This window comes from Prionailurus viverrinus, chromosome C2, assembly GCF_022837055.1.
Source record: "Prionailurus viverrinus isolate Anna chromosome C2, UM_Priviv_1.0, whole genome shotgun sequence".
NCBI classification, from domain to species: domain Eukaryota; kingdom Metazoa; phylum Chordata; class Mammalia; order Carnivora; family Felidae; genus Prionailurus; species Prionailurus viverrinus.
The window spans coordinates 54449697-54464162 of record NC_062569.1 but is presented as its reverse complement, the minus strand read 5'-3'; the positions used below and the strand labels follow the sequence as shown (position 1 = coordinate 54464162).

The following is a 14466-nucleotide window of genomic DNA, read 5'->3' as shown; positions in this document are numbered from 1 at the left end:
GTTTTTTGAGTCTAGGGGCTTAAGAAGATGAAATAGGGTGAAGAAATTGAATCAGAAATCAGGAATTCTGAGCAACAGTCATCTTTAGTCGATTAATTTCATGAAGTTGGAAAAGGAGGTGGGGGAGACTAGGGAGACGGTCTTTGATGAGTCCTGTGGTCCCACTAGCTGTCACAGAGTAAGTTCTCTTTAAGAAAACTGTAGGTAATCAGAAGACCCCTCCCCTAGGCTCAGCCAAGTACTGTTAGGGTCCAGGTCCGAATGGAGGGCGGGGGGACGGAACTTGCGCACCGGTGTGCGTGTGCCCTCAGGGTCGGTGACGTCCCGCTACCGGGCACTTGTGAGGTAACAAAGGGAGACGCTGCGCGTCAAAGTCCAGAATCTGGACGTGCCGGATTGGCTCCAAGTAAAACACAGTCCTATGAAATGTTCTTGTAGAAAGTGTCAGCCACCGCCAGGCCCCACCTCTCCCGGAGCCGCGGACATCTCACCGCCCCAAGAGGGAGCCCAGCCCACGACTTTGGCAGCTAGAAGCGCCCGCACGCACTAAAGCGCCTCCTACCGCGTGCCTCCAGAGCTTCTGAGAGGCGGGCCCGCGCCCACTGCGCAGGTGCAGGAAGCTGGCCCGGAGTTTGGAGCCAGGCCCTCGCAATTACGTCCCTGCCTCCGCAGGCGCTGCGAGCAGTTTACTTTTGAACAGGGGCCCCGCGCTCTTTCCCATTGGCGGATGCTACGCAGTTGAATGTTGCCAGGAGACTGCGCCTGCGCCCTGAGGCTCCGCAAGGCCCCGCCCCATCTGGGCACCTGAAATCCCTCAGGGCGGAGGAGGGCGGGGACGCAGAGCATCTCGGGGACGCCTAGCTTGGAGGCCGTAGAGCTGTTTCTGCCAGTGGACTAGCTCTGTCTCTTCCTCCCCGGGGTGAGTCTAAGGAGCGTGCCTTTGGGTCCGAGAATGCGACTTTGGGTCTCTGTTCTTTCCCTGTAGCACAGGCTGGTATACTGGGTGTATTTGGAGGAGAGTCCAGGGGCTTGCTGATGGAGATGGTGGGCATGAGTACTGCGTTTATTCTCTTTTGTCCCAGGTAGGGAGTTTGGAGAATCTCGTGTTCCTCCCTCCGGTATGGAACTGCATTTCTCTGTGAGGGAGCAGCCCTTTGTGGTGGAGGGTGAGAAGAGCGGCACTCCACAGAACTGGTCTGCCTTGCGTGGTTGGGGGGCGAAGGGCGCCGGGGCGGTGGAAGTGCGTTAGGAGGGAGGCTCGGGAGGATTTGTCGTTAACCTTCGAGAAAGAGAAGGCTGTTATTTTGAGGCCCTTCGTTGTGAGAGGTTCTCCTGAGACTTAACAGAGTGGGTGTAATTATGCCCATTTTACAAGTGTGAAACCTCAGTACTGAGAGGCATTGGGAAAAACTGACCCAGGGTCCCACAACATTTAAATGGCAGAACTGAGATGTACGGACGTAATAATGATGGGATACCCTAAATCAGAGTTTATTATTTTAAGCTGGCAAGATCTTTCAGTCCCATGGATGTTTCTTGTCTTCAGGTTAACTTTAAGCAGTCTAAAATGAGCGTGAATGTTTGCTCCGTCATCACCATTGTTGGCTAACATTTTTAAGAGCTCGTAAGATACTTGACGTTACAAAAAGAGGTCCTTTGTGACAATTTATTTGGTCACAGAATTGTTGGGCTTTTCAAGGTACAGGTGATACCTCTCCTGCACCAACTGTTGATATTTGTCACTATTTTTATAAAAACACAATGAGGCATAGAGGAGATAAACATTAGAGTGAAATAACCATTCCTATGATGTCATATTTAATACATTTTTTGAGAATGTAAATTGAAAACATTCAGATAAAATTATTTTAATTTTAGAATACGAATAAAAGAATCTGAAAAAGTTGGAGAAGATAAAGTATATTCAGTCGCTAAGCCAGAAGATCAACAAAGTAGGTAAGCTCTGAACCAGTAAGTGAATACAAAATAAATTTTCAGTAAATTTTTACTAAGTGTATGATTTCAAGTGTAAGTTGAGATTCTTTAATTTTTTAAAAAAAGATGTGTTGTATAAAATTCAAGCCGTCTAGGAGGAGCATAAAATGAAAAGTAAACAACTCCTTCATTTGACTTATAACTTGTAGTTAGTCACTTTTGTATACTCTTTCAGAAATTTTACAAGGATTTGTGTACATCTAAACACACAAATGGTATCATCTTATGCATACAGATCTGCAGGTTGCATTTATTGTTACCTGGACACCATTTTACTATCCATTTACATACTGGTTTGCATTTTTTTGATGATTATATAGCTATCCTTTGAAGTAAGGTACCATAATTTACCTAGTCTGGCAAGGTGAAATTTTGATTTTAGGTAATGTTAAACATTGCCTTTCAGCAGACATATTGCTGGATGTTTTCCACCAAATAGATTTTCACTGTGAAAAGTATTATGGAATAAGCAATGAAAACCTTAATTTCTCATTTCAGTTCCTGGTTAAATTGCATATATATATATATATATATATATATATATATATAGGGGAAATAGGTTAATGTGAAAATACAAGAACAGTGCAAATGGGCAGAGTTAAAGTCCTGTCTGACCATAGGATTTTTTTTTTTTTAATTTGAAAGTGTTATGGGAATCCTTCATTATTTTTGTATGTTTATGTGTATAAAAGTATTTTTAAAATCTTGCCCTATGTATATAATAGATGGCACAATTGTAGTATTTCTAAAGTAATCTTTTTTTTTTTTTTAAAGCATTTATTTATTTTTTAGTTTGGAGAGAGAATGCAAGCTGGAGAGAGGGGCAGAGAGAGAATCTTAAGCAGGCTGCATGTTTAGCACCGAGCCCAACGTGGGGCTTGATCCCACAACCCTGGGATCATGACATGAGCTGAAATCAAGAGTCGGATGCTGAACCAACTGAGTCACCTAGGCACCTCTAAAGTAATCTTAAATTGCATTACATATGCATAGTATCAGGGCCAAAATATGTGAGACCCAATCAAAATTTTTCCAGACTTATAGCTGACTCACACTATAAGTTCTAGAGCAAGTCACTTAACTCTATAATGTGGTAAACATAATTTCTCTTCAGAGGTTGTAAAATGTAATGGATGTTTTATTACTGTTCATGTGTAGAGATGAAAGGCATTATTAGTGAATTAAAACTTAAAAAGTAGTTTACACACTAAACTGTTAATAGAATGGAAAATATTTTTTTTTGTATTGCTTATTTCTCCATAATCTATTATGTGTACTGACCATCCATAATATGCTAGTTGGACATTGTGGAGGCTCCATAGGAAATCAGCTTTCTGGAGAAAGACTGCATAAAAAGTTTAGAAATTCAGAAGTGTGTTTATTTTTGACACTGAAACACAAGAAATTTGTGAAATGACTTCTAAGTAGATATTTAGCCTCAAATTTTTTTCTGAAAAAGATTTATTATATTTATTTCTTGGTGACTTTAAAAAGGGAAGCAGGAAATCTGGAAATAAGTTATTAGTGTTTTGGGGGGTTTTAGTACTCACTGGAGGAAAAGAACATTTTACATGGGTTACTTTTATTTTACTTCTTTGCTTTCTAAAAGTGTAAAATAATATAAATAGATTCTACAATTAATTTGGCAGAGGAAAGACTAGATAATAGGCAAAAACTTGAAAGTTTTTATTGTGCTGAAAATATGCATAAAATTTACCATTATAACCATTTTTAAGTATACAGTTTAGTGGCATTCAATACATTCACATTTTTGTTCAACTTGTCACGATCCATTGGCGTCAAACTTCTTCCATCTTCCCAAACTGGAACTAAACAATAACTCTCCATCTTGTCTCCCTCTAGCACTATTTCACTTTCTATCTTTGTGAATTGTTTACTATCTTCTATTATGCGTATTTTCCACATCCTTTATGATCATACAGTTTTTCTCCTTTGACTTAATAATTTCCTTTTTATTAAATTAATTTTACATTTCTGGGAAGAACCTCATTTTGGTCATTGTTCTGTATTCTTTTAATGTACTCTGGATTTGTTTTTGCTAGTACTGTATTCGGGATTTTAGAACAGTATCCATTTTTGAAATTTGTTGATTTTTAGTTTGTGTTTGTTAGGTTTTGGAGTCTTGTTATATTATCTATCTTCAGAACAAATGGCAAACTTTTTTTTTCTTTATTTTGAGAGAGATGGTGGGGTGGGAGGCAGAGAGAGAGAATCCGAAGCAGGCTCAAGTTATGTGGGGTCTTGATTCTACAAACCATGAGATCATGACCCAAGCCAAAACCAAGAGTCAGGTGCTCAGTTGACTTAGACATATAGGTGCCCCATGTAATTCAGTCACTTTTCCCAAAATTTAGTTTTGTCATTACCTCTATGTTCAGATGAGATAGTCTGTCAGTTCCATTTCTCAAAAACCTTCCTTTTGGATCTGTCATCTTCTTCCAGATGACTTGTTCCCTATACTTGCTGCACAGTTGTCCTGGATTTAGTTTCACCATTAACGGAGTGAGAATTCTTGCTTTTCTTATTTCCCTGAGGTAGATTCTTTAGAAAGGGTGGATGAGTGTTCATTTTTAGGCCTCTCATGTCAACTGTCTTCAGTCTACCCTCAAAATTTATTCTTCTGGGTACAGAATTTTAGGTTGGAAGCCATTTTTTCCTGAGAACTTTGAGGCCATTCCTTCACTGCCTTCTAGTTTCCAGTGTTGTATCATACATACAGCATAGCTAAATCTAAGATACTCATCCTAGAAAATATACATAGGTGAAGTTTTTTTCTCCTCTCCACCCTCCCCAAAAGTCTGGGCTGGATATGGAAAACTTCTGGTGCATAAAATGCTGTACTAGTTTTTGGAAGAATTAGCTTCTAAGCATGATAACCACCCATATCTTATGTTTCTCAGGCAATAACCAGTTATTTTACAGAGTTATTTTCAGCAAGGCTTGCTTCTGTTAACCAGTTCTGATTTGTCATAAATTTATTGCCTAAAACCCGTTTTTAATAACTCAGCAAGAGGGTAGTCTTCCAAATTCCAAGAGTGGAATTTGATTTATGTATCTTCAAGTTATCCACAAATTTCTAATTATATGAAAGTTAACTTTTGAGACCATATTTGCTTTCTATGTGAACTCAAGAGCTGACATTTTCTTTCAATAATGTTGTGAATATCTTCATTCTAAACGAAGTTGAGCTTTTGGGGTCCCCAGATGGGTTCTCAGGGAAAATGTTTTCTAGCTTTTGACAAATAGGGGACTTTGGAGGGAAGGGTTAGATTCTGTTTTAGGCCTAATTTTGGTACTTAAAACATTAATATTAAATCTAAATTGAATATGTGTCTACTGTTCAAATGTTATTTTTTCCCTGCAAAGTGCTGTTTTGTTTATTCCTTCATTATGAATTCTGACATCACTAAAGTCCTCTGAGAACAGGTTTGTTTTTCATGGATTGTTTTTGTGTGATTAGAGCTGTCACGAAGGCTTCCCAACATGCATTCACTTGCATTTACCTGCAGTGAATGTCATCTTCTGTACTGTTGCCCAGTTACTTTAGTTTCCTGGAATGCTTCACAGTTTAAGCTTACTATCTATGTGACACATCTTGGCCCATTAGGGTTCTGAATATCGTCAGTCTGAATGGAGTATTTTTTGATAGACTTGTAGACTCTCCTATTATAGCTCTTCCTAAACAGAGATTTTGCTATTTAAAAAACAAAACTAAGATCTGACATTTCATTAACATTGCTGTCTTAAGAGGGAGTATTTATTCAACCAATATTGAGTAATACCTACTATGTGTCAGGTTCTGTGTTTAGACATAATTCCTGCCCTTATTGCAGGCTTACATCTTAATATATAGGTAAATGTTACAAAATTCTCTTAAATAAACTCCAGTTAAGTGCTGTAAATTGGCAGTACAGCATTCAGTGAGATTAATACGGGATCTAATTTGGGGAGGAGGCTGGGCCCAATGAGACTTGAATAAGAGTTTGATTTCCAAAATGATGAAAGAGCATAGAGCCAAAAAATCTAAAGAGGTTTTTAATAATTAAAAGTACAGAATTATTTGTAGATGTCTTCTTAAACTTTTAAAAGTTAGTTTTGTAGAGGATGATTTGGTGTAACCTTTATATTTTACATGAATGGGACTTGGATTTTTTTGTTTTGCTCTTTAAGGTTCTCTAAATGGTGTTGTAACTTGATCTTTCTCTATCAGGGCTAAGTAGGTCCTGAAGATTGTGGCTTGCATTTGAAAACCGGTACAAATTAAGACTTTAAGAGGGGAGGTAGGGTGCAAAATTTCAGGCTTCTGTTGTTGGAAATGTCAAAAATATCTTGCCAAGAGGTTACCACTGCTGGGTTTCTTTCACTAAGGAAAGAGGACTGAGGATGTTCTTTACCACTAACACTCTACTGGTCAGTAATTCATAGTTAACCCCAACCAACACTTCATCTTGAAAACTGATTTTTATTGGAAGGACTGAGGGTTCAAGCCCTGAATTGGGCTTTGTGCTGACAGCTCAGAACCTGGAGCCTGCTTCAGATTCTGTCTCCTTCTCTCTCTGCCCATCCTCCACTTGCACTGTCTCTCTCCAAAATAAATAAACATTAAAAACAATTTTTTTCCCCTTCCAAATATTCAAATTACTACTTTGGAATATTACACTATGCTGATTCTGGGCTTTAAGCATACTAGTATTTCAATTCAAGAAGCTAGGAAATTTATAGTAGCAGTAATTAGAGAAATTATTAATACTTTGTTTTTTAGAAACTGTTGTTGAGCCAACTGGGAATATGAATTCTCTTGAATTAAAGACTATAATTTTGCTAATGCCAATTTGTTATTTAGGCGAAATGTTTAATCTTGCTTGTATTTGCATCATTAAAAAAAATCCTAACCTTTAAGTATAAGTGATGCATATTACATTAGTTTCAGGTATACAATACAGTGTTTCAACAACTCTATATATTATGCTATGCTCACACAAGTGCAGCTACCATGCTAATACATGTAATACGCTATTACAATACCAGTGAGTGTATTCCCGATGCTGTATCTTCCATCTTTGTGACTTACCCTACAACTGTAAGGCTCCTAACCTTCCAAGCCCCTTCACCCATTTCACCATCCCACCCATCCCTGCCCTGCAACCACCAGTTCTCTGTATTTGTGAGTCTGTTTTGGTGTTTTTGTTTGCTTGTTTTTTTGGATTTCCACATGTAAGTGAAATCATATGGTATTTAGTCTCATTTCACTTAGCATAATGCCTTCTAGGTCCATCCATGTTGTTTGTTGCAGATGGCCAGATCTGATTTTTCTATGGCTGATTGTTATTCCATTGTGTATCTATATATATTATACACATACATATATAAATACATGTATCTATATATACATATGCACATACCCACCAGATCTTATCCATTCACTTATTGATAGACACTTGTGTTACTTCCATATCTTGTCTATTGCAAATAATGCTGCAGTGAACATGGGGTATATATATCTTTTTTAAACTTTTTTTTTTTTAACGTTTATTTTTTGAGACAGAGAGACAGAGCATGAACGTGGGAGGGTCAGAGAGAGGGAGGCACAGAATCTGAAACAGGCTCCAGGCTCTGAGCTGTCAGCACAGAGCCCGACATGGGGCTTGAACTCACGGACCGCGAGATCATGACCTGAGCCGAAGTCGGCCGCTTAACCGACTGAGCCACCCAGGTGCCCCGGGGTATATATATCTTTTTGAATTAGTGTTTTTATTTTCTTTGGATAAATACCTAGTAGTGGAATTACTGGGTTGTATTGGATTTCAATTTTTAGTGTTTTGAGGAACCTCCATTCTGGTTTCCAGTGATTGTACCAGTTTACACTCCACCAACAATGCAGGATTCCTTTTTCCACATCCTCAACACTTATTTCTTGTCTGATACTAGCCATTCTGACAAACTTAAGGTCTCGTGGTTTTTGAGGTGCGTTTCCCTGATGAGCAGTAATGTTGAACATTGTGTCTGTTGGCCATCTGGATGTCTTTGGAAAACTGTTAATTCAGGTCCTCTGCCCATTTTTTAATTGGATTGTTTTTTGGTGTTGGGTTAAAGAAGTTCCTGATATATTTTGGATATTAACCTCTTATCAGGTATCATTTGCAAATGTCTTCTTCCATTGCCTTTTCATTTGCTAGGCAGAGACTTTTTATTTTGGTGAAGTTTTAATTTACTTGTTTTGGTTTCTCTTGAGACCTATTGAGTAAAACGTTGCCAAGGCTGATGTCCCAGAGACTATTTTCTGTTTTCTTTAAGGGAGTTTTCAGGTTTTATGTTTAGGTCTTTAATCCACTTTATTTTTGTATATGGTGTAAAGAAAGTGGTTTCATTCTTTTGCACATAGCTGTTCAGTTTTCCTAATATAATCAAAGAGATGATCTTTTCCTTATCGTATGTACTTGTCTCCTTTGTCCATAGATTGCCCATGTCAGTGTCCTTTGTGTCTGGTTTTATACTAGTATCATACTGATTACTACAGCTTTGTAGTTGTTTGAAATCTGGGATTGCGGATTATTTTGGCACTCAGGGACCTTCGTGGTTTCATACAAGTTTTAGGCTTGTTCTAGTTCTATGGAAAGTACTGTTGGTATTTTGATAGAGATTACATTGAAGCTATAGATTGATTTAGGTAGTATAGACATTTTAACAATATTCTTCCTATCCAGGAGTATGGCATGTTTTTCAATTTATGTCATCTTCAGTTTCTTCAATTGGTGTTGAATAGTGTTCAGAGTACAGGTCTTTTACCTCCTTGGCTTATTCCTAGGCATTTTATTCTGGTAAATGTGGGTGTTAATTTCTTTCTACTACTTTAATAAACGTATAGAAATACAACATTAATTTTGTATCCTGCAACTTTACTGAATCTTCATTTACTCTAACAGTTTTTGGGGGAGTCTTTAGGGTTTTCTATATAAAGTATTGTGTCATTTTAACTTTTTCTACCAATATGGATGCTTTTTATTCCTGTCTGCTGTGGCTAGGACTTCCAGTTATTTGTGCAGTTTTGATTTTAGCACTTAGGATGTAAAAAGTTGCACAGATTATCATTAAGTAGACCAGTAGAACACTGAATTTTACTTTTGCATAGCAACAAACTTAAATAACTTTAATTTGAAGAATTATAAATTAGAATTGTTTAGCATGTTTTTTTGTCCCAAGGTGAGTAAATTTTTAAAAATGATCAGTCTGTTACATATTAGGAGTTGTATTACTCAGAAAGCTGCATTTAAAAAATCTTAAACATCTTATTGTCTTTTAAATGACAAGCACAATATATTAATAGTTTTGAGGTTAACACCTGAAACTTTACATAGTATGTACAGGTATCTTTGTTGTAAGTAGGCTTAAAATATTTTTTTCTCTTGACAGGAAATGCACAATTTTGAGGACGAGTTAACATGTCCCATTTGTTACAGTATTTTTGAAGATCCTCGTGTACTACCATGCTCTCATACGTTTTGTAGAAATTGCTTGGAAAATGTTCTTCAAGCATCTGGGAACTTTTATATATGGAGACCTTTACGAATTCCACTCAAGTGCCCCAATTGCAGAAGTATTATTGAAATTGCTCCAAGTGGTATTGAATCTTTACCTGTTAATTTTGCATTAAGGGCTATAATTGAAAAGTACCAGCAAGAAGACCATCCAGATATCGTTACCTGTCCTGAACATTACAGACAACCATTAAATGTTTACTGTCTCCTAGATAAAAAATTAGTTTGTGGTCATTGCCTTACCATAGGTCAACATCATGGTCATCCCATAGATGATCTTCAGAGTGCCTATCTGAAAGAAAAGGATACACCTCAAAAACTGCTTGAACAGTTAACTGACACACACTGGACAGATCTTACTCGTCTTATTGAAAAGCTGGAAGAACAGAAATCTCATTCAGAGAAGATGGTCCAAAGTGATAAGGAAGTTGTTCTCCAATATTTTAAGGAGCTTAGTGATACATTAGAACAGAAAAAAAAAACCTTCCTAGCTGCTCTTGATAATGTTAGCAATCTGATTAATCAAGAATACACTCCACAAATTGAAAGAATGAAAGAAATAAGAGAGCAGCAGCTTGAATTAATGACACTGACAACATCTTTACAGGAAGAGTCTCCACTGAAATTTCTTGAAAAAGTTGATGATATCCGCCAACATGTACAGATTTTGAAACAAAGACCACTTCCTGAGGTTCACCCTGTTGAAATTTATCCTCGAGTAAGCCAAATACTGAAAGAAGATTGGAGCAGGACAGAAATTGGACAAATTAAGAAACTTCTCATTCCTGAAATGAAAATTTCTTCAAAGAGGATGCCATGTTCCTGGCCTGATAAGGATGAAAAAGAAGTCGAATTTTTTAAGATTTTAAACATCGTTATAGTTACATTAATTTCAGTGATACTGATGTTGATCCTTTTTTTTAACCAACACATAATCACCTTTTTAAATGAAATCACTTCAATATGTTTTTCTGAAGTCTCTCTATCTGTTTACCAAAGTTTATCTAACAATTTGCATGATTTAAAGAATATGCTATGTCACACTTTATATTTACTGAAGGAATGCATGTGGAAAATATTTTCTCATTGAAAATTCAAATCTGAATTGCCTAAATAGGCTTATTCTGTACAGCAGAGACCAACAATTGCTAAAGGGAGAAATAGGGTACCATGGATAAATAGCAAACTAAATTATCAGAGTTGCAAATACAAATACATAGAAATGTTAAACCATCCATGTGTCTTAGATGGAAATATGTCAGAAATGACAGAATGTGTCTAAACTAGAATATCTAGTAACTAATACATTATCCTATTTTATTTTGCTTGATGCTGACTTTATCGCTGTGACATTGAAATATTTCTGTACCAATCCTGTCGTTTAGCATTATTATTTCTTTTACATCATCATATGATGCAGTGGTTGGTTAGTGTTGCAGTTCTTTATGTATACATAGCTTTTAGGTTAAAAGATGGCAAAATCCCTCAAGTGCATATATACCTGTATTTTGATGTGGCCCCGGAGCCTTTGGGCAAAACCAGGAGGGTGAGTAGAGGTTTTAATTCAAGCAGCAGTCTAAAAGTGGTAAGGGATTGCTTACATTAAGGTTATTTCTGATCAAACATACATGATACATTAATGTATTTTAGATAAACATTGCATTAAATCTATCAACATTCATTCCTAACAAACTGCTGATTTTGGAAATGTGTTAGGGAACAGTGACCTTTCAAATAATGGTCTTTATGGTTTGTGTAAATGACTTTTGGTTAGTGCTTTAGTCTTACCAATTTTTGGATAAAAGCTCTAAAAACATGTTATTAGAATAGTATATTGTTGATATATTCCATCCTCAGAGTTAGGTGGCATCATGTTAACTATATTCGTCTTAAAAATGGTCTTAAGTTTTCTGCAATTTGCTTATGTGAATATCAAAGTACCAATAATTTAACCTTTTCTTGAATTTTGCTTAAATGGGACTCTGTAGTTATTAAGTCAAATCCCTTTAATTAGTTCCCTTATTAACAGGGACTGGAATTGTGCTTGTGGTAGGACTTTTGGCTCTTTTGTCCATGGAACTGTAAATATAAGGTTATTTGCTTTCCAGAAATCCTAAATCAGCTGTTGCTCTTGGATCCATTCCCTAGGAGTCCTACCTAGCTCAGACTTTCAGGTCATATTAGGGAATGCTCTTGGTCCTAGGTTACATATAAAATGTCATGAATTAATAGGACTATAGTTCTAAATTACTCCTGTTTATTTAAGTTTTGAGAGAGAACATGAGCAGGCTCCAGGCTCTCAGCTATCAGCATAGGGCTCGACGTACGGCTCGAATTCCCTAGCTGTGAAATCACAACCTGAGCTGAAGTCGGATGCTCAACTGAACCATTCAGGTGCCCCTACTGAGAAGAAGTCTTAACACAAACATGGCTGGCTGTATTAAATTTATGATCAGAATTATCTAGCACAATAAACAGTCATGTGGGCAAAGAACATTTGCAGGGTATTAATGGAAGTGGAGGGGAGAGAGATTGAAGTATCGAAATATACAACATAGTAACTTTACGCTGAAGTTGCATTAAATTTTAGTCACAACACAAAAATGCCATGTATTTTTTGAGTACATGTATTAATTAGTAAGCACTGATATTTGTTAGCTATTATGGGTCAAGCACTTACTGAAGTAGGTATTCTACTTTTTATAGATAAGGAAACCCCAAAGTAATTTGTCCAAGGCCATACAGCCAGCATATGGGAGAACCCATGTATTATTTTGATAATTATTTTGAAAGTCCTGCTGTCATGGTATCAAAACTTTAAGCCAGTAGTTTTATTTTTATTAAATTAAGGCTTCTAATTTATATCTAAGAATCATTCATAACTAAAAATTGAAGCATATACCTATGAACATTTTAGGTTTGACAAACATTTTGTAACTTGCCAGTTCTTAGTAGACAAAACTATTTACATATTTTATGTAGTATGCATGAACATAGTCCCGAATACAAATAACTGATTCTTACACATGCTGCCTCTGTTTTGTAATTTTTACCAGGAGTATGAAATTATAAAATTTAAAGTATATAATCTTGATATATTTCTAAGTTTTATGTATAACAAGATATTTTAATAAACTTATTTTGCTACTTTACTTGCACTGAGTGTCATAATAAGGTGCTCAAACTCAGGAGTGGTCTCTTTGGAATTCATATAGGTTATGGGAATTAACTCTACATGTAGTAAGAGTTAAATTCCATTTACCACTACTCTCACCCACTGAAAAAGCATGATTATAGTTTTACTTTTCCCTTCTATATAATCTTGATTTGAAACAAATGACCATACTGGAGTTTCAGATTTTACTTTATTTAAGTACATGCTAATGTATTTACATATTTAATGACTGTTACGATACAAACCATCTTTGTTGGATCTTTTTAGTACCTAAACAATCATCATTGAATAGAGAGCTTTTAGCTTTAATTCCTTAGGATCAATATCTAGAAATCAAATAGGGCAAAGACTTTTTAATCAATATCAAGAAATTCCTCTTGAAAACCAAGTGGTTGCCAACTTTCAGTAGCACTATAACACTGAGCTAATGCAGTGTAGAAAATTAAAGGGGGGGGGAACCCTGGTAATTGGATAGACAAACAGCATATAATTTCCATTTATACTAAGGAAGCTGTTAACCCCTACATATTTTTATGAGGCAAAGATAGTGGATATTCATTCCTTTTCAACTGATGAGTTATCTCAGATACTGTCTCAGTTTGCTGGTTCTCTTGGAAGTTTTAAACACAAGTTTTAGAAAAGCACATAAAATACTTAACTTCTCATCATGCAGAATTCACAACGGTTTAAAAAACAAAACATTCCCAGTGTTTGGGTTGTAGATACAATGATTGTCTAAATTAGTAAATTAAATAGAATACCTTAAGAATTTATTCAATTAAGTAGCTGGTAGGCTTTTCCCGTGTAGGTCAAAGATGCATGATGGTATGCTTGCTGCCTCTTGGTTAATATGCTCTAGTTCAGAACTTTATTGCTCATCAATGAACTTCCTTTTAACTCTGCTGGCAACAACTTGGGACTAAGGACAAATCACCTCACCCTGCAGGCATCTTACTTTCTCCATAGCCTGCTGCTGTTTACCAAACTGTCAGATTCTTACAGCCTAAGAAGCAGGTACACAGAATATTTTATTAGACTTATAACATGTCTCCTAATAGCATAAAAACCAGTTACATGATCCAGTTTAGGAGTATGTACTTCATATTATAATCCTTTACAAAGAGAAAATCTCAATAATACAATAGGCTGAATCTATGTGAATTCAGTTTGAGGAATCCTGGATATAAACGAGTTCAACAAAGTCCTTTAGATGCGATTTGTTTTGGGTTTACTGCAACACTTTTTGTTATGTTGTATGTCTTGTAAATTCCAATAAGTCTGTCTGAGATCTCAAACATATTATTTCGAAGAGAAATTATTATGAACTGGGCATTTTTTGTTTGTTCCTAAAGAGGAAAAAAAAATAGAAGTGTTCAGTAATAACAAGTATTCCTGTAATCAACATCTAAATTTGACTTCCCTGAAATGGTGTTTTTTGCAATTCAACATTACTTTGATAATTAACATGAACATGAGTGATGGCATGGATAATTCATGACACAGTAGTTAAGAGAAGCATTTGGGTTATTTTTGGAAGCATGGTTGCCAGAAGTCTTCTAGTGGAGATAGTATCTAGGCAGAAGATCAGAGATTCTAGTTGTGTTTTTTGCTACTTTATCAATTTATATTTTACTTGTCCAAAAAGGAAGTACTTGGTTCAAATAAAGGACTGGTCTCTGATATCATAGGACATGGAATTAAAGTATAGGGGAAAAGCTCAAAAGTAAGAAGTCAGTCCAT

The 14466-nt window shown here is 36.3% G+C and overlaps 2 protein-coding genes across 6 annotated transcripts in view; one reads left to right on the top strand and one right to left on the bottom strand.

The window, feature by feature from the left end:
- The first annotated feature begins 457 nt into the window (after nucleotides 1-457).
- Nucleotides 458-12703, top strand: TRIM59 (tripartite motif containing 59). 5 transcript variants are annotated; one of them, XM_047874758.1, is made up of 4 exons: nucleotides 458-919; nucleotides 1083-1166; nucleotides 1879-1956; nucleotides 9427-12703. In XM_047874758.1, exon 4 carries the CDS (start codon nucleotides 9430-9432, stop codon nucleotides 10639-10641), a length of 1212 nt encoding a protein of 403 aa, XP_047730714.1. In that variant the 5' UTR covers nucleotides 458-919; nucleotides 1083-1166; nucleotides 1879-1956; nucleotides 9427-9429; the 3' UTR covers nucleotides 10642-12703. The 5 variants fall into 5 exon arrangements, with proteins under 5 accessions (XP_047730714.1, XP_047730715.1, XP_047730716.1 ...); XM_047874759.1 differs by having other exon boundaries at nucleotides 1083-1194; XM_047874760.1 differs by lacking the exon at nucleotides 1083-1166 and having other exon boundaries at nucleotides 1879-1952.
- A 194-nt stretch (nucleotides 12704-12897) lies between these two features.
- SMC4 (structural maintenance of chromosomes 4) overlaps nucleotides 12898-14466 on the bottom strand; it is a 45656-nt gene continuing 44087 nt past the window's right edge. Inside the window, exon 24 of the mRNA XM_047874756.1 lies at nucleotides 12898-14072. Within this exon, the coding sequence (XP_047730712.1) occupies nucleotides 13920-14072 (153 nt within the window). The 3' untranslated portion in view covers nucleotides 12898-13919. The remainder of the gene's footprint in view (nucleotides 14073-14466) is intronic.